This window comes from Poromitra crassiceps, assembly GCF_964638095.1.
Source record: "Poromitra crassiceps genome assembly, chromosome: 10".
NCBI lineage: Eukaryota > Metazoa > Chordata > Actinopteri > Beryciformes > Melamphaidae > Poromitra > Poromitra crassiceps.
In genome coordinates this window covers 21,712,569-21,732,011 of record NC_139631.1, presented here as the reverse complement: position 1 = coordinate 21,732,011, position 19,443 = coordinate 21,712,569, and the positions used below count along the sequence as shown (strand labels likewise).

General features: G+C 43.8%; 2 protein-coding genes across 3 annotated transcripts; one reads left to right on the top strand and one right to left on the bottom strand.

Moving 5' to 3' along the window:
• Positions 1-1,883: 1,883 nt before the first annotated feature.
• On the bottom strand, positions 1,884-8,905 carry tfip11 (tuftelin interacting protein 11). The gene is made up of 15 exons (XM_083644027.1): positions 8,818-8,905; positions 8,256-8,465; positions 7,974-8,151; positions 7,666-7,822; positions 7,394-7,521; positions 7,108-7,269; positions 6,684-6,875; positions 5,418-5,597; positions 4,090-4,224; positions 3,855-3,958; positions 3,556-3,724; positions 3,089-3,332; positions 2,803-2,945; positions 2,492-2,657; positions 1,884-2,395 (listed from the first exon to the last, which is right to left on the bottom strand). The coding sequence occupies exons 2-15, from the start codon at positions 8,453-8,455 to the stop codon at positions 2,049-2,051; spliced, it is 2,505 nt and encodes an 834-aa protein (XP_083500153.1). The 5' UTR covers positions 8,456-8,465; positions 8,818-8,905; the 3' UTR covers positions 1,884-2,048.
• An 85-nt stretch (positions 8,906-8,990) lies between these two features.
• srrd (SRR1 domain containing) lies at positions 8,991-12,236 on the top strand. Of its 2 annotated transcripts, none has more exons than XM_083644030.1 (6): positions 8,991-9,261; positions 10,354-10,394; positions 10,484-10,707; positions 10,864-10,962; positions 11,323-11,474; positions 11,576-12,236. In XM_083644030.1, the coding sequence occupies exons 1-6, from the start codon at positions 9,125-9,127 to the stop codon at positions 11,814-11,816; spliced, it is 894 nt and encodes a 297-aa protein (XP_083500156.1). In that variant the 5' UTR covers positions 8,991-9,124; the 3' UTR covers positions 11,817-12,236. The 2 variants fall into 2 exon arrangements, with proteins under 2 accessions (XP_083500156.1, XP_083500157.1); XM_083644031.1 differs by having other exon boundaries at positions 8,995-9,261; positions 10,499-10,707.
• The last annotated feature ends 7,207 nt before the right edge of the window (positions 12,237-19,443 follow it).

Sequence of the window (19,443 nt, the reverse complement as noted above, 5' to 3'; positions counted from 1 at the left end):
AATAGATTTCATATGTTGCCAAGCTAGCTGAAAGATGTCATTTCAGAGAAATAGCCTAATGGGGAAAAAGACCAGGTTCTGCATCCTCCTGGTGCAGATCTTCGGGGAGAAGATGAGGAAGTACAATATTTCAATAACATGTTCTGTTTCTGTCCTAAATAGCTTTAAGATTATTTCATCTTTGAACACTGCTTCATTACAGAGAGCATTTGACAGTAAGTCTCAAAGGCCACAGTATTGATAATTCCATTAAGGTTGTAAGAGCAAAAGTTAGGAGCTATGACATGTAGCTGACACCCATGGGGAGGAGGAAAAGTAGAAAGGTGCCTTTGTTAAATGAGGCATTAAGGTTGAATATGAATGAAGGCTGAAACATTAAGTTCTCTAAAAGCCCCTGAGTGACTCATGTGAAAATCTGTACAGAAGAATACCTGCAAACAATGAACATGATTATATTGTGCTATGGAAGCCAAATGATATGGAAATACAACTATATATTTATCAAAATTTTCTTAAATTACCTTTAAACAAGTAAATGTAGAGGTAAAAACACTAACACTATATACGTAAGCTCCCATCTCCCATCATAAGCTGCCATCATACTCTAGCCAGTGGAATAGTCGGTCCATGACCAATAAAAAAAGTATCTCAAGTTCTGAGACCATGAGTGAGGCAGGTTTTCATGATTTGATTGTACATTGAACTATTCTCATCAGTGTTTAAGGAGAGCGCTGTTGTAAAAGTGATTCTGAAATCTGTGTCACTGCTTCTCTGTGGAGGCAGTATCCTTCTCCCTGTTTCCCCCAGTGTTCCCTTTCACATTTATTAACTGTCAGCATTACATTTTCTGCCTGTATGGCATTGGCAAAAACACAAGCAGTATACAAATAGGCTGTCAAGGAACTACTGGTAGCACTTTACATTACAGCTTAGTAACAACATGATAATAGAGGTAATAGTGTGATAATAAAGATGTAAGAATTATGATATACCATGTATATAGAAATGTAAAAGCTGTGTTTCATTAAAAAAAAAAAAAGGAACACCTCACCCTATAAGATCAAACATAATGCTACATTTTCCTCTCACCTGTAGTGCTAGTTATCCATTCTAGATCGCTTTGTAAATCATGCCATATTTTATTTATTTATTATGTAACATTTTCTTGTTTGGGAAGGAGCGCTTTCGACTGTTTGTTTGAGGTGCTCTTTGGATAGAGGGATTCGCCTATGGGCATGCTCTGTACTTAGGGGCGTGCTCTGTACTGGCCCCGGCTGGAGCTGGATAATATTGGGTTGATAGGCTGATGGAGGGCTTAAAGGAGACCTTCAGACCATTCAGTCTCTCTCCTCGCCAAAGCACCTTTTGTCTGTCTGAGTGCCCCGGGCCCAGGTGCAAGACAGGGCCAGGGAAATGAGAGGGACTCGTCACAAAAGCTAAAATCTTAACAGATGGGGACCCCAGGATAAAATCTTATCAAATGGGGGTCCGTGGTCTAATTTGTGTGAGTTTAGGGGTCTTTGATGAGAAAAAGTTTGAAAACCACTGACCTATTCAGTGGTTCTCAGCGTGAGGGGGGTTCTAATTTTAACAAATTGTTAAACTTCAGCTTTCATTTACAAGTTAACACAATTTTAGAATGTAGAAAAATGATTTTGATCATAGTTGCGCTGCCATTTCTCTACCTAAAATACATAAGTCATGGAATTCTAGACAAACTCATATCTGACGATAGATTTTCAGATTTGAGTCCGAGACAAAAACGTATCAAATGGCTGTAATGTGGAGTAAATAAGGGTTCCTTTGATATGAAAAACACAGAGAATCACTGACCTAGAGTAACAGGTCACAGTTACAAAAAAAAAAGTTAAAAAATTATCACATAAGTTCAAAAAAGATTTAATCACGGTTCCAGTTACATTTATACAATTACAAAGATACAGTAACTCTTGACAAAGGTTAAGTGTACTGATGTCATAAAAACACATTTCCTCTATTCTCTCTTTTACCCTTGGCAGAACAAGACACTCCCATCAATCAGTCCACCCTCACTTGGCCATGTCTATCAGACTCTGTAAAGACGTGGGGACCCAGGTCTTCTCTCCTTGCACAAACACGACCCCCCTGTCTATGTAGATGACAATGCGCCCAAATGTGTACAGCTGTTTGCCCTCGTGGCGTTTGGCCACTAGGGGCATGAAGACGATGTTGTTCTCCTCTGCCTTGGTCTGGATAAGGTCTTTAAAGTTGGTGGGCAGACCGGCGCTGATGCCCCTCTGAGCCACACTCTCAGCATCTCTGCGTTCCTGCAGCGCTTCATACTGGAAGTCCTTTCGCCTCTCCGTCTGTGTGAGATATGCAATGTTCTCCCTGGCACCAGGCTGCATATATCCACCTGTGGATATGAACAAGGAGAACAAGGGTGTTAGTGTGGTAAGTGGTAAGGCTTGTTTTTACCCATAATATGCACGAGAGTGTGCGAGACACTAACCCATGCCTGAAGACACTGCACGGTTCATGATGTCCAAAGCTTCGTTGAATTTGTCCTTGACGAGTGGTTGAGCTAACAACATATCACTGAATGTGGTCTTCCAACCCAGGTACCACTTGGTGATTTCCTCATAGTTAGGACTGTTGCTCAGCCATGAGCACAGGACCTGTAAATAAACACCACACACGCAAACACAAAACAAAACCTATTAATCAAAGTTACTTAAATACATATATCACTCAATGGTGTAGCTAAACTCATCTTGATAACCCTCTGTTCTGTATGTACATTATATTAATACATTAGCTAACCTGCAACCACTTTGGAAAGAAGTTTTTGTCCAGCAGGGACACAAGGCTGGAGGGAGACAGCATGCCCTCCCAGTCCATCACCCAGTGGAAGGGATCCATCTGCTGCTGGTGAGGGTTAATAACCAGCTCCCCGAGACAGAGAGCTGTGGAGGGAAGCCAAGGTCGGCACACAGTGGAGAGAAGGCAGAAGGAAAAAGAGGGATAGGTTAGGGGTTAGTGGCAGTAAGACAGCCATTGCATAGTAACACGGCTGTGTTGGCATTAGTTGTTGTATATTTGAGCATACCTAGTTTAGGGATGATGTTTTTAACCATGAAGGCCTCCCATGCTCCTGGTGTAAAAACATCTTTCCATGGCTGCAGGATTAGACGAGCGGAGGAGTCGCTGGGGTGCCACCGCTGCAGGGCATTGGCTAGTTTGCTACGGATGGGCGGGTACAGAGGCTCTAGACGTGCTTGGAGCAGAGGCAGCCAAGGGTGGAGCCAGGAATGGATTGGCACGGTGTCTGTTAAAGGGTTCCAGCTATCCACCTATTAAATAGGAAACACAAGGTAAGAATGTTGGAGCAGCTGCTTTTCAGGTTACATACACGCACATGCTTGAGAAAGAAAGTATAAAAATAGGTTTGAGATGTAGAAGGCAATCAATCTTCCACTAACAAAATGTATGAATTTCTCCTCATCTAAGTTCATTTAAGTTGAAGTGAGTATCTGGTCTCTGTCTCTGTAAGTGGAGATAGTGTGACTGTCTTACCTCTCGCTGCAGCCGGGGCAAGATGAGCTGCTCTAGCAGGTGATCCAGCATCCACCGGGGGAGAAGGGGAGCCCATACTTCCACACAGTCCACCATGGGCCCTACCATACGAGGCTGCCAGCTCGACACACACGAGCGCAGCACTGGGACCCACACTTCCCACAGCAATCTGGATCAACAAAGATGCAAAATACATGACGCAATGCAATCCACCGCAGGCTAGAATACTTAACCAATGGACAACAGTCATGCAACGGCAGCCAGCACAGCTGCAGGCATGTTTGTGTGTACAATATTACCTGTGGTAAGGGTCCATGTTTGCTTCTGGGGCGCTGGAGTGGAGTTGTCTAGATTCAAGGATCGCTCTCCACTGTCCAACTTCTTCCAGACCATAAGAGCTGTCCTACAAGTGTCACAAAGAGCAGAGTGAGAAGTGAAAGATTTAGCACGAGTAATTAAAGCAAAAATAATCACAGTATATGTAGTCATCTCAAAAGAGGGAAGGATAGATGTTGAGAGAATTCTAAGAAATACCTTCAGAGGGTCCCAGGTACGAAGTTTCTCTTTGAGTAAAGGATTAACCACAGCTACAGCCAGGTCTCCTAGTCCCATTGTTTTATATTCTTCATAGTAGTCTGTCTGTAAGGTCTCAAAGATCCGGGCACACTCCTAAAAAGGAGAGAGAGAAGCACACGTGAAAATTACCCTATAGAGCTCAACAGTCATGTGACATTGTGACATCACCTTGGGTTCCGGAAGAGAATTTCACCATTCATTTTTCTCCATCACTTTTTGAAAAATCCTTATCTAAAGAGTTTTAAGCCTGGAACCAAGCCGACTGGCCAGCTAGAGAATTGGGTACAAGAGTGTGTACACATATTGTAAGAGTCAAGGAACTACTCATCCCATAATCCATTCCGGCATTTACGGCCAATCAGATTAGCGGATGATTGAGCGACAGAGCGTTTCAATGGGAAAGCACTCTGAGCGGCAGTGGGCGGGACTAGTGATCTTGACCGGCGCCATTACAGCTATTAGCTCCATGGCTAATGTTATCGTATTTCCGTGCTTTAATGTGGACGAACTGAGCAATGGATTACAAAACGGGTGCCGGCCTTGAAAGCAGCTGGACTCTTAATAGTTACTTTCAGTCACTCAGTGGCGGTTTGAGCCCTTTACTCAGCAAACTGTAGCCTACGTTCGTAGTAGCCTAGCCAGAGATATTTCACTAGTGAACTAGCGCCCAGCTAGCTTGGTAAACCAGCCGGTTACACCTGGATCCAATGCTGATTGGCTAAAGGAGTTGTCTGTCAACTGTCAAGTCAAGTACACCCGCCCAACTTTCGCCCACTGCAAACACTGGGTGAAAGCTTCAGGCCAGACGGTGACGGGAAGGAAGAACTAAATGAAATGAGTGAAGTGAAGTGAGTTGTGACCGGCTGGTTTACCAGGCTAGCGCCCATCATGCTCCACCAATAACAGACGATCATCTGGACCACCAATCACAGACGTCAATATTACACTTTAGAATTGTGGGTATACATTGAATACAAAATGTTTAAAAATAAACAAGGATGATATCATACAGATTTGTGGCTTCTACAGGAACATATACGATCATTTCACTTCGACAACTAGCTCACCTGTGGTAAGTCTACCTTTGGTGGTTACCACATTATGGCTAATAATCAAAACCTCATTGCAGAATACGAACGGGGAAATACTCTTCCGGAACGGAACCGAGGTGTCACGTGACTGTTGAGCTCTATATGGATTCAATACCTGGACCGGAATCAACAAACCGGAATGGCGTGGTATGTCTGTGTGTGGATAGGCATCATTTGCATGCATATGTACAGTACCTGCAGGCTGGGTCCCACCCCTGGTGCCGTCTCCCCAGACTGAAAACGCTCCACCAGTTCCAGTACAGCCTCCATTCTCTGGATGGAGTCTTGCTCTGTCACCAGTCTGGTCTGCAGTGCATTCGACTCATGGCTCAGAGTCACAACTACATCTCTCTCATGCTGCAGACGTCTGGCAGACTACAGGAGGGGATGACAGCAAGAGCAGAGAGGGGGTCAAGGTGCAGAAGCGGGAGAAGTAGAAAAGTCGGTACATAATAGACACATACAATGAACAATCAGTCAGCAGGAATAAACTAAACTAGAACGACCGCAACGCAGACTTATGCCATTAGTTCATTGTTGAGTCCAAATTGACCTTTGATCACCAAAATGTAATCCTTTCATCCTTGCGCCCAAGTCGACGTTTGAGCCAAATTGGCAGAAATTCCATCACGCCGTTCTTGAGATATCGCTTTAACGACTTGGAAATGGCATTTGTGAGGTCACAGTGACCTTGACCTTTGACCACGAAAATCTAATCAGTTCATCCTCGAGTCCAAGTCGATGTTTGAGGCAAATTTGATGAAACTCGGTCAAGGCATTTCTGAGATGTTGCGCTAACAAGCTTGAAAATGGCGTTCGAGGTCACAGTGACCTTGACCTTTGACCACCAAAATCTAATCAGTTCATCCTTGAGTCCAAGTCGATGTTTGAGGCAAATTTGATGAAATTACGTCAAGGCATTCGTGAGATATCGCGTTAACAATCTGGAAAATGGCGTTTGAGAGGTCACAGTGACCTTGACCTTTGAACACCAAAATCTAATCGGTTCATCCTTGAGTCCAAGTCGATGTTTGAGGCAAATTTGACGAAATTCCGTCAAGGCATTCCTTAGATATCGCGTTAACAAGCTTGAAAATGGCGTTCGAGGTCACAGTGACCTTGACCTTTGACCACCAAAATCTAATCAGATCATCCTTGAGTCTAAGTCGATGTTTGAGGCAAATTTGATGAAATTCCGTCAAGGCGTTCCTCAGATATCGCGTTAACGAACATCGTGCGGACGAACATCGTGCGGACGGACATGCGTACGTACGGACGGACAACCCGGATCCATAATGCCTCCGGCCTGGCTATGGCTGGCGGAGGCATAACAAGGGGAATTATCTGTGTGCAGATCAGTGGGAAGAAGTTCTGGGTAGCTGATATAGATAGAAGGCTGCATTACCTCCTTTTGTAGCCTAAATATTTTTGGTAGATACTCTTGTTTACCACGTACTGTACCTGTAATATGTCCTGTTCTGTAAGGTCTATGAGGAGCTGCAGGTTGTGTTCCAGCTCGGGGAGAGCAAAGCCAGAGCCCTTCTGATCTCGCGTGGCCAAGCTTGGTGGAAGTTCATCTGGAACACTGTGCTTGTTGGACATGTGACTGTAGCTAGAATACACCTTCTGCTCTCTCCCAGTCATATCTATCACCTAGAGACGGGAAGAGAGATGGGAGAGATGAGATTTGGAAACAGAAAGAAAAAAAATACATTTTAGGCATTAGGGGGACACTCTCATTCAGAGCGACTTACAGTCAAATAAACTTCAATTCTTCACCATCATTACAAGCAACCTATTTTAAGGGTCAACATTTCTGCGAGAGAGGTGCTTGGAAAAGAAATAAAAGCAAAAGGAGAGTCAATTTTACGAGTCCTTTACGCACCTTAACCTGTGCCAACTCTCCAGCGGGTGTTGTTGCAGACCGTCCAGCCAGCTTGCCTGTAGCCTTCAGCTCATCTATAGTTCTGTAAGAATACTTGGGCTTCTTCTTTCCAGCAGAAGCCACAGGATCCCTACGCCACTGGCCGAGTTCCTTCCGAAACTCCTACACGGACAGAAATGGAGGGAAAATGTGAAAAGATGCCGATTGGTTCTCTCCTAAATAAATGGGTCTAGTACAGGGTCTAAATGAGAAAGGAGACAAGAGCGACATTCTTCAACACTCGTACCTTTTCCTCTTCTTCTTCTGAGTCGACTACAGGAAAGTCCTGAAGACTCTGCTTGGTGCGCTCATTGCCGTAAGCACCCACTGCTCCCTTGCCCTTACGAACCTTCGCCTCGATGGGGGTTAGAATACCTGCAGCAATAAGAGTGTATAATATGTAGTCCCACAGCCTGCTTCCATTGAGTCAGACTATATAATACGAGTCTGTATAAACATCTGTAATCTACACAATATTGTTAATATCAAAAATACTTTAGTCTCCTCAGCTGTACCCACCTTGTGCATTCTTGCCCAGGCCTTTCCCTGGTTGGTAGCCCATTTTCTGCAGCAGTTTTTGTCCGATCCCCTTTGTGTGTTTCTCCCAGGTACCTAGGCCTTGTCCTGTCCGTATGCCAGCTGCAAACCTCTGGGGCTTGTTGTCACGAAAAGTACCCTAGAAAAACAGATATTATTTTGATCATACAACACTTTTACACAACACTGTTACAGATTATTACACAGCAACTGATATGACATTGGTAAACACGTAAGTCTTTCATAATCATAAGCATGCACAAAATAAATGCATAAAGAAACAAGTGTACCATTTTGAGTGTATAGGGTGCAGCGCTGCGGGCAGGGGGCGGTGCTGCAGGAGTGTCATCTTCATCAGAGTAATCAGAATCTCCTTCGCCTTTTTGCTGCTGCTGCTGTTTCTCCTCAGCTGCAGTCTTACGCAGACCAGCACTCACAAAGTTCACCGGAGTGGTGTAGTCTTTAGACCTGGAAGAAACACACAGACAGAATGACTGACTACATAGTTTGTATTGATGATTTCTCTTAGTGAGATGTCTTGTTAGATGGGCCCGAACAAGTCCATGCCTTACCTCTTGCCTCCGAAGCTGGGCCTCTCATCGTCTGAGTCTCCATCAGCCCAGATGCCATAGGTCTGCTGCTCCTTGGTCTGCTTGTATTTGACACGGTCTGGGTTGAACTCGTTAGCCAGATCCCAGTCAGTCACCTCAAAGCTCTCCATCTCCACCCCATCTTCCTCTTCTCTTCGCCCATACAAATGGGACATGGACATACCTGCTATCCTGGTCAAGAGAATGGCAAGACGGCAAAAGCAGTTAAAGCGAATGCTAGCTGCATCCAGCACATGATATTTATGTACGAATTCAATGTCTAATCACGTGGTCATTGTAGCTTGGCCAAGCATGCGCTCAACATAGCAGTTAGCTAACATAGTTAAGTAATTTATGTGAACTCATGGAGAGGGTCGACTAAATTGACACAGACAAGTGTTAACTACTTGGATAGCTAGCTAGATCTCTCGCGTAAGCTTATGTTAATTTGCTAACATTAACTGATTATTAGTACCGGTGGTCGTCATGCTCGCGGTCCCGGACAAGTAAATAAAGCAGGGAAAATATGCTTGGTCTAACTCACCTGAAAGATCAATCCCCCTTTGAAATATCAGCCTATGATAGTTGGCTTTTGCTAGTCGGCTTTAGCTAACAATAGTTATTAGCCTGTTCGTACCATACACGAAAACACAAATACTTCCGGTTTACGTTATGACTACCGGAAATATAACAATGTGTTACTCACAAAACAGTCCCACGTGTTGTGGTTGTGGACTTGCGGACCTGTCAACCTCCGGCAGTAGCGTACATGTTTTCGTGATAACTCTGATCATTCACAATCTTTTTTCAGATGCAAATCTCACATAATAGGTAGCCATGAATTAGTATAGATGTCGGACACGGGAGAGTGGCAGGTGGCCCGGCGCAGGAAAGGCGCAGCGCGGAGAGCCAAGTCACTTCAGGCGGCTTCCCCCTGCCAGGATCAACTGGACGTCGGGAAAACTATTAAACGGATAAGAGAAACCTTGTAAGGAGCAACGTTAGTGGTTCTTAATGTGGGGTGGAGCTATAAGTTCCAGGGGGTCCTCAGCAACCTGATTAATTGTTAAACTTCAACATTATCATTTACAAGACGTTACAACACATCTAGAGATGGTTGCAGAATCATGTTTTGATTATTATCTCTACCTACAGTAGCCTACAGTCGTGAAAAGTCATCTGACAACAATAAAAAGATATTCACAGATTTTGGTAGGCTATACGTTGCTCTCAATGTACAAGGGGGGGAAAGGGTCTGCAAACAAGCTAAAACAACGAACAAGGACATTAATCAAAGGTGCATTGTATTCAATGCCAGGTGGGAAATGTTGAATTATGGTAGCCTACCTGAGGGTAAAAATGATCGTTTTTGGAGGGAAATTATCGCATGACATTACTGATATCACAATTGCTCGAGTGACATCACTGATGAGTGATGACATCACAAATGCTCGAGTGACATCACTGATGATGATATCACAATTGCCCAAGTGGCATCACTGATGACATCACAATTCGGATTTATGACATCACTGATGATGTCACAAACAGACACCCCGCAAAATGGTGACTTACCGCCCGCCCACTTAGGCAATTTTGACTATGATGATGATGATGATTTAAATCATTTAAAAAAATCACAACACAACATTCGTTTTACTTTTAAAGTACATCTTACACCAGTAAGTCCACTGAGGTAAATGAACAGCAAAATAATAATCTACTTGAGTAAGAATTAAATTCCAGCACTCTACCACGGAACTCAAATTAATTGTCCTAGGGGGACATGAATGTTGGCTGTAAAGAAGTTTGTGAGAAGACATATAATAAACAGACATAGGATCCATATTAGTATGTTGATTACTAACCAAGTGTCACAAAATGACCAAATTATCATACATTATGGAAATCTTGGCATTATTGATCGTACAGAGGGTGAAATGATTGTACAAATACGATAATTATCATACACCTGGCAATGGTGATTGTATTAAAGCACAGAATCTCATCATTGAGGTCTTTCCACCACAGTGTGCACCAAAGAGAGGTCGGTAACTTGCTTTGCTTTCTTCCTCTACAGGTCTGAGTTGAGATGTGAGGACTTTTGGCAAGAGTGGAAAGGTGAGTCAAGACACGTCATCATCAGCAAACTTAAATTTGCTTCAGCTGGTGTTCTGGCTTTAGGTAGCAGCGTGGTGATGACCCTGCAGGATTCTTGTCTGCAGAGCGGCTGTTGATGGAACGACCAACACAATCAAAACCTCCAGGGAACAGGGATGATGCTGAGGTCCCTGCCATGCAGCCGGGGAGGAACAGAGATGGTGGAACATGCTTAGAGCTGGAGTGTGTGTGTTATGGTCTGGGCTCCTTCTCCACCTGTGTCTCGGCTCGCTACCAGCTCGCCATGTTACTACTGCTGCTGGAGACACAACAGGTCAGAGAGAATACAGATTTCACCTGAAAGATAAAACACTACATGTGACCTAGACTCAGCTCTCAGTCTTAATCCGTTTCACCAAACGTCTGGAAACTGAGACTACATGTGACCCTGTCTGTTCTAAGCTGTGTTCCACTGTCCTGGTCCCTGTAGATCCCACGGAAGGACTGCTGTGTTTTTGACCCTGTGTTCTCATCTGGAGAGAGGGACGTGCTGACCGAGCTGGGGCTTACTGTACTCACCGAGAATGAGGTAGCTGGTTTGTGTTTTCATCCTTTTGCACTCAGGCAAAGAGGATACAAGTCTGAAGATGGTTTCACTATTGTGTTTCCAGGGGCGGCTGTAGCTCAGGAGGTAGAGCGGGTCGTCCACTAATCGCTTTGGATAAAAGGGGTCGGTGGTTCGATTCCCGGCTCCTCCAGTCTGCATGTCGAAGTGTCCTTGGGCAAGACACTGAACTCCAAATTGCTCCCGTTGGTGTGCCAGCACCCTGCGTGGTAACCTGCCGCCATCGGTGTGTGAATGGGTGAATGTACCTACTGACTGTAAAGCGCTTTGGATAAAAGCGCTATATAAATGCAGGCCATTTACCATTTTCCAACTGTCCTGCAGGAAGGGAAGCGTCTCACGACTAGGCCCACTCTCTTCTACCTGATGCATTGTGGGAAAGCCCTGTACAACAACCTGCTGTGGAAAAACTGGAGTACAGAAAGCCTGCCTCTGTTGAGACTTATTGGAAACAGCTTCTCTGGCATACGGGACAGGTTTGTACAAGACGTGCGTGTGTGTGTGCGTGTGTGTGTGTAGGATGGTGTCTAAACAAGCAGAGAGATGAGCTGACATTTGTTTGCTTTCCTCCTGTTAGAATGATTGAGAGAGATTTCCAGCAGGACTACAGCTACATCAGTCAGGCTGTGGATGTGTGTGTGGAGAGGTCCCTTCCTTGTCCATCCCGTCTGCTCGACGTCTTCAATGACACTGCTGTCATCACCTTTCCTTCCAGCAGCCTCAGCAAGCTGCCACAATCCACCTGGGCAGAGCCACCTGAGCCACAGTACCGACACTGCCCTGACCTGGAGATCATACTTAGAGAGAAGCAGAGCTGAGAAAGGAGATGGACAGGAACTGGACCTCTTGTTTTTATTGATGCCATTGATATCGTCAGATTCTTTTTTAAATAAATGAAGCCTTTTTAAGGTTGAGGATTGACTCTTACAGAGCTGTTGTCATGTTAAATATGTCCCAAAGCTGGTAGAAACCAGTGGTGTTGTCTACGTGATACGCAGGTGTACGCCGTATACACACTGCGAAATGATATGCGCACTGGGAAATGCACTATGATACGTATTGTTTTCAATTTCCATTCATAAAATTCACCCTGTGCGCTCTGTGTGTGTTACCCTACATTCACACACAGCACCCAAGCCTTGTCTTTACCCACGCTTTTAAATAGGCGTCCTTTTTAGTCAATGAGGCTGTGTACACAGGGCGCCTCAACGTGAACCTTCCGTACCCACGCCTCGCCTGAGCTGGCACCACCGGATATAGAGAGCGCAGTGGTGCGCATGTGTTAGACTGTTGCTGGTTCTGTAATAAACACCGAGCGTAGCTCATTGGAGTTAAAACATAGTCTCGTGCATATTCCTACAAGTCATCATGTACAGCAGTCAGATGAAACTATAACAGTGTTACAGCGTTGAGCAGAGAGAGAGAGATTGACGGGTGGCTATCACGTGGGGCTTTCTCCCCGTCGGTAAACAAATCTTCAGGAGAGAGAATAGCGACCGAAGAAGCAAGATGAAGCTGATAGCTGAAGCCAGAGGAGTTCCGACATCTCATCCCTCCAATGGACCAGTTTTTTCCCAGGAAGTAAGGTCCTAGTAGGGTCATCTGTGGCACTTCCGTGACCGTGGAGAGCGAAGGTCCGTTTCTCAATGGATTTGTCATCTAGGAGGGTTAATAAACAAATTTAGCGGGGGTGTATTTTTAAAAAAGGCGGGGAAAATATTTGAGAGACCAAAATCCAAAATGGCTGCTGTGGAAATTAACTTTTTAATGCTTTGACCTACAATGATGCACAATACATGGTTTCAGAGCTTATTCTGGTCAAGGAATACATATTTGGTGTTTATATAATGATTTGACCTATTTTTGACCTTCAAATCCAAGATGGCTGCCAATTTTGAGGCCGTTTTTTCAAAATCGTCATAGAGCCTTCATATTAGGCTTGAATGACAGGTCTTCTCATGATGAGTTGAATAATATACAGTATAAGTACACAGAAGTAATCTCTGAGGTCAATAAAGTCAATGTTTGTGTGTAAACAACAGTTGCTGATTTGCGGTTTCCCATTAAATAGGGTAGCTACTGAGAATATGGTGTCCAGTTCATCCCATCACATTTTCATAATGAACCAAAAACAATTTTGCACTATAGCCTAACATAAAATAGTATTCTGTATGCAAAGCTAGCAAGGTTAGTTGCTTGAGCTGAATTTAAAGGTCAACTCAAAACAAACAATGAAATTAACTTTGAAATTAAAACTGAATCCTAGGCTACTAAATTTCATCAGCACACAGTAAAGGAAACTTGTCTTTGAACTCAGCTGACTGTCTAGTCCTAATCCCTGTTGTGCAATGTCCCTTTTCAGTGAAGTTTTAGTTTTTGTTAAGTGTATGGACTTTTAATCTTGACCTTGTTGGTAGGCAACGGCCCTTTTTCAGTCAAGCATTTTCAGATTAGCTCAGTCAGTCTGTGAAGCAGTCAGTGTCAGCACTTGCGCGAGCTCGCTTTTTCTCTAACTAATGTTAACATTACACACTTTAAGACACTTTGTTTGAGGATATCAACGTTATTCACTAGTCTAAAGATAGTTCTACCATCAAGAACATATAAAACAAAAGCAAAAACAATTTTTATTTGCAGAAGTCATCATTGATATTTGGTGTTAGCTAACGTTAGGTAACGTTATTATTTTTAGCTAAAGTTAATGTTATCTGTCTCCACACTTCTGTCAACTGACATATGCATTTGCTTTTGAAAATAAACAGCCTGGCTTGCTTAAGCATAACTGAAGATAAAAAAAAAAAATAACATGACGAATGCATGTACCGATTGGTTGCCCCATCTTCCCAGGAGGTGGTGGTGTAAACATCATCAAATTTATCAAGTCCTGACCAGTCTTGGGCTTTTAATTGTAAGCTGTCCCATTTGCCTTGATTTATTGTATCGGTGGGCTTGCAAGGCTTGTCACATTTTAGCACACATTCATAGGACATTGTGTGCTTTGTCTTTCATTGGGAGGGAAAGCAACTCGCTATTATATTACTGTTATATTATATTGCTGTTATACGCTGTTTATTTTCAAAAGCAAATGCATATGTCAGTTGACAGAATTGTGGAGACAGATAACATTAACTTTAGCCAAAAATAATAACGTTATCTAACGTTAGCTAACACCAAATATCAATGATGACTTCTGCAAATAAAAATTGTTTTTGCTTTTGTTTTATATGTTCTTGATGGTAGAACTATCTTTAGACTAGTGAATAACGTTGATAACCTCAAACAAAGTTTTTTTTTTTTTTATATATTTCCCCCCCCTCCCCCCCGATTTTTTATCCCATTTTTATCCCCCATTAGTGCTAACGTAATTTCTTTATCCTGGTTGCTACTCCACCCTCTGCCGATCTGGGGAGAGCCGAAACTGGCTCCATGCTTCCTCCGAGACATGGGCAGTTAGCCAGCCGCTTCTTTTCACCTGACAGGGGAAGCTTCACCGGTAGGACATAGCACGTGGGAGGTTCACACTATTCCAACCAGTTCCCCTCCCTCTGAACAGGCGCCCTTAACGACCAGAGGAGGAACCACATTAGCAACCAGGATATTGCATGTTTTTGGTGAAGGGGGTTCCTATATGAAGGAAACCCCCGGGAGGCACGGGGAGAACATGCAAACTCCACACAGAAAGGCCCTTTTGACGACCCCACCTGGGCGGTGGGCACTCGAGGACATGCGGACGGGCACGCATTCCTTCAGCGTTCACATCGTCCCAGGTGGGAATCGAACCCACGACGTTCGAGCTGTGAGGCGATAGTGCTTACCAATACACCACCGTACCTCCTTTTATATCCTCAAACAAAGTGTCTTAAAGTGTGTAATGTTAACATTAGTTAGAGAAAAAGCGAGCTCGCGCAAGTGCTGACACTGACTGCTTCACAGACTGACTGAGCTAATCTGAAAATGCTTGACTGAAAAAGGGCCGTTGCCTACCAACAAGGTCAAGATTAAAAGTCCATACTCTTAACAAAAACTAAAACTTCACTGAAAAGGGACATTGCACAACAGGGATTAGGACTAGACAGTCAGCTGAGTTCAAAGACAAGTTTCCTTTACTGTGTGCTGATGAAATTTAGTAGCCTAGGATTCAGTTTTAATTTCAAAGTTAATTTCATTGTTTGTTTTGAGTTGACCTTTAAATTCAGCTCAAGCAACTAACCTTGCTAGCTTTGCATACAGAATACTATTTTATGTTAGGCTATAGTGCAAAATTGTTTTTGGTTCATTATAAAAATGTGATGGGATGAACTGGACACCATATTCTCAGTAGCCTACCCTATTTAATGGGAAACCGCAAATCAGCAACTGTTGTTTACACACAAACATTGACTTTAATGACCTCAGAGATTACTTCTGTGTACTTATACTGTATATTATTCAACTCATCATGAGAAGACCTGTCATTCAAGCCTAATATGAAGGCTCTATGACGATTTTGAAAAAACTGCCTTTTAGAGCTCAAAATTGGCAGCCATCTTGGATTTGAAGGTCAAAAATAAGTCAAATCATTATATAAACACCAAATATGTATTCCTTGACCAGAATAAGCTCTGAAACCATGTATTGTGCATCATTGTAGGTCAAACCATTAAAAAGTTCATTTCCACGGCAGACATTTTGGATTTTGGTCTCTCAAATATTTTCCCCGCCTTTTTTAAAAATACACCCGGCTAAATTTGTTTATTAACCCTCCTAGATGACAAATCCATTGAGAAACGGACCTTCCCACATGGAAAGAATCTATATGAACATATATGCAACTATATGCAACCTATATGCAACCTATATGCAGCATATATGAGCATATAGGCCATATATATGCCGCATATAGGTTGCATATAGGCCAGATTTAGGTGCATATATGCGCATATAGGAGCATATAGGCCATATATATGCCGCATATAGGTTGCATATAGGCCAGATTTAGGTGCATATATGCGCATATATGCGCATATAGGCCATATATATGCCGCATATAGGTTGCATATAGGCCAGATTTAGGTGCATATATGCGCATATAGGAGCATATAGGCCATATATATGCCGCATATAGGTTGCATATAGGCCAGATTTAGGTGCATATATGCGCATATAGGCCACATTTATGCCGCATATAGGTTGCATATAGGCCAGATTCAGGTGCATATAAGTGCATATACCGGGCATATAGGTCTCCTATAGCTTCTTTATATCCACATATATGTACTATATGTGCACATACAGGGCATATATGTCTCCTATATAGCTTCTTTATATACACATAAAGGCCCTATATGTTCATAATACAGGTCATATACGTCTCACTTCTTTATATCCACATATAGGCCATATATGTACACAATACAAGGTATATGCCTCCTAGGTCATTTACAAATCTGTTTGTATACACTGTGTCATAATCCATATATACCCAGCGAGCACAAAACGTTTTTTCAACGTTGATTTTTAGTTTAAATCTGGGTGATATTGGGTTTGAACGTCTAAGACCTAATTTCACCCTCTTTTCAACCGGCTAAAATGAGGTTACAACGTAAACGTGTAAAAAAACACAATTTGGTTCATCATATTGTTAAAACATTTGTTGTAGTTTGGAATAGAGACAATATTGATAGTGTGTGAATTGGCATTTTATTGTCTTTTATTGTGTAACTGAGAGTTGAAATCTGATCTACACGAAAACTACATTTCAACGCATTTTATGTCACATGAAATATCATAAATATGGGACTATAGGCTATGTGGTGCCAGCAAAAAGCTTCCAGGACACAACTATGGTTAATAGTTTAGCGCAATACTATAAAATAATGAATTCAGTTCCTGCAGCAACGAGCATGCGCAAGTACTTACTAGCTGTGACTGACTAGACCAAAGCAAGTCTGCACCGGTCTGCACCAAGTGCGGAACGAGGTTAAGGTTAGCTCTGAAGCCGTACAGCCTACAGACTATAGATGCACACACACACACAACATCATTTTAGTCTGTTACGATCGTACGCATCACATAAAATAACTTCCCGATCGCTGACGTCGGTCTACGTTGTGTGCAAGAGAGTATATAATGTGCCCGGCTCTCTGGTTAGTATAAGAAAATGTATAGCTCAGCACTAGAGCGCACGGCTTGAACCTTGGAGAACGGGGTTTGAATCCCGTGTGCGCTGCTATTTTTTTTTATTTAAAATCCTACATATAGGTACATATATGTACATATAGGTTTCCCATATATGGTGCATACATAAAATTGGCCGATTTCCTATATTATATGTACATATAGGTACATATATGTACCTATACATATAGGTACATATATGTACATATAATATAGGAAAACGGCCAATTTTATGTATGCACCATATATGGGAAAACTATATGTGGCCCTATATTAAAACATATAGGGTACATATAGATTCTTTCCATGTGGGTTCGCTCTCCACGGTCACGGAAGTGCCACAGATGACCCTACTATCCTGGAACTCTTGAGTAAAAAAAGCAGCACTGTCGAGTTGCAGCAAAATAGACCGTTTGTGTTGTACTTTGAAAGGGTTTTTCATCCCTTGAATCAAATTGTACATTATCAGCTTTATTTTAGCATGCAAAAGTAGCGCGAGACCCATTCCTGGCTGTTCATTGGCTAATGAATCTCGCATTTTGGTCCTCCGCTGACACCACTCTCTCTCTCTAGAGGACACTAGCTGAAGCTATTCTGTAAATTTGGGGAGGAACAACAACAACAGAGTCAGTACACCCTCTGAAAAAAGGTAGACTACACCACTGGTAGAAACCATCAATCTATTTTAAAAGCTCGTTGTTTTATCTCCTTTCGTTCATTGAAATGGCAGACCTCTTCGGTATCAGCGGTCTTGCCAACCTCCGCGGTGGGTGCGGTAGCCGCTATGCACGAATCCTCGGGGCAGCCCCTCCTGCTGTTCTGGGCGGCCCACCACGAATTTACAATGCCGACTCCCGTGGTCTCTTCTCCAGAGCCGTCCAACGAGAGCTCGGGGTTGAGCACATTATTAGAGATCCGGATGTGCGCCAAGCCATCGGAGCCGTCAACATGGTGTCTGGAGGGCTCGGACGTATCAACGCTGATCGTATGTTCTCAGGAGCAGACCGCTGTCACCTTATGCGCCAGGCTTTTGGAGCTGTGCCCTTGAATATGGAGGCCTACACCGTGAATGTTGTCATTAGCGTGGCCAATCTCATATCCGGACCCTGGCCAGTCGTAGCAGCTATGCCTTGTCAGCCCAACCAAAATGGAGACATCGTCTACAATGCTGCCAACTTTACAGCGTGGCTTGCTCAGATCGCCGGTGGCATTGTTGCTCAACACAATAGGCCATCCGCGGCTCCGGTAGGTGTAAATCCGGCCCCGGCCGCTAATGAGTAGCCTGGGTAAACCCATCCCCCACGTGACCTGCTCTCAGACCTGTTCTCAGTCACTATGATAGTGACTGGGAACTGAGAGAGCAGGTCACGTGGGGGCTGGGTTTACCTAGGCTAGCTAATGAGCTCACCCCTTGGAATATCGGTGGATATATCAACATCGGGATCAATGATGGAGCAGCTGTCAATGCTCTCCCTGATGTCGTAGTTGCTCAGGTAGCAGAGTTCCTAGCAATAAGCTTGATGCAACCCAACGGAGCCCAAAGACGGAATGACATCATGAACCTTCTTGTCTTGGGAACCACCATTGTTACCAGTGGAGGCAACATTACCTCGGGAAAGGTCCGGAAGGTCATTCAGGCGGCTATGGGTGAGACGATGGTGGATACTATCGACTTTACACGCGAGATGGTTCTCCGCGGTTGGGATTTTCTCGCTATGCACTGGACCGACTTCGAAGACGGTTCCATGTCGCTGTTCCGACCTCTCGCTGTTCCGACCTCCCCTCTCCCAGCCCCCATGCCTAAACCTAACCTCCCCCAGACCCTAACCCAAAACCTAACCTCTCCCACCCCCACGCCTAAACCTAACCTCCCCCAGACCCTAACCCAAAACCTAACCTGTCCCACCCACCCCCCACGCCTAAACCTAAGGTCGGCATTGCGAGTGGTCGGCATAGCGGGTGGACACCCCTACATTGGGGTCAGACAGGCAAGTGCAGGCGCCCAGTATCCGCAGGCTCCCAGCCAGATTGACCCGCGAGTTGCTGCAATCATGGCCCATAACCTGTAAACGTTCGCTCTTCTGAACCACACTGCCTTCCTACCTCTTACTTTCTATTAACCGAGTTTACTACTGAACGTATATCCGTCCCTCACTTTTCTACGATGTTCCTATTATAAATAACCACTTGTAGAAAACAAAAACTAACAACTGTTTAAAAAAAAAAAAAAGTCCCAAAGCTCTGTTGAGAGGTACTGCTTATGTAATGCTAGTCAGTGGCCATGCTGTG

Bases quoted from the DNA above. Each gene is read 5' to 3' on its own strand.
- tfip11 (XM_083644027.1), bottom strand. From the start codon at position 8,455: ATGTCCATGTCCCATTTGTATGGGCGAAGAGAAGAGGAAGATGGGGTG. The intron at 8,152-8,255 runs GTAAGGCATGGA...TGTTTCTTCCAG, and splicing joins CCCAGCTTCGGAGGCAAGAG to GTCTAAAGACTACACCACTC. The intron at 3,333-3,555 runs GTAAGACAGTCA...CCTATTTAATAG, and splicing joins TGCCCCGGCTGCAGCGAGAG to GTGGATAGCTGGAACCCTTT.
- srrd (XM_083644030.1), top strand. From the start codon at position 9,125: ATGTCGGACACGGGAGAGTGGCAGGTGGCCCGGCGCAGGAAAGGCGCA. The intron at 9,262-10,353 runs GTAAGGAGCAAC...CTTCCTCTACAG, and splicing joins AAACGGATAAGAGAAACCTT to GTCTGAGTTGAGATGTGAGG. The intron at 11,475-11,575 runs GTTTGTACAAGA...TCCTCCTGTTAG, and splicing joins TTCTCTGGCATACGGGACAG to AATGATTGAGAGAGATTTCC.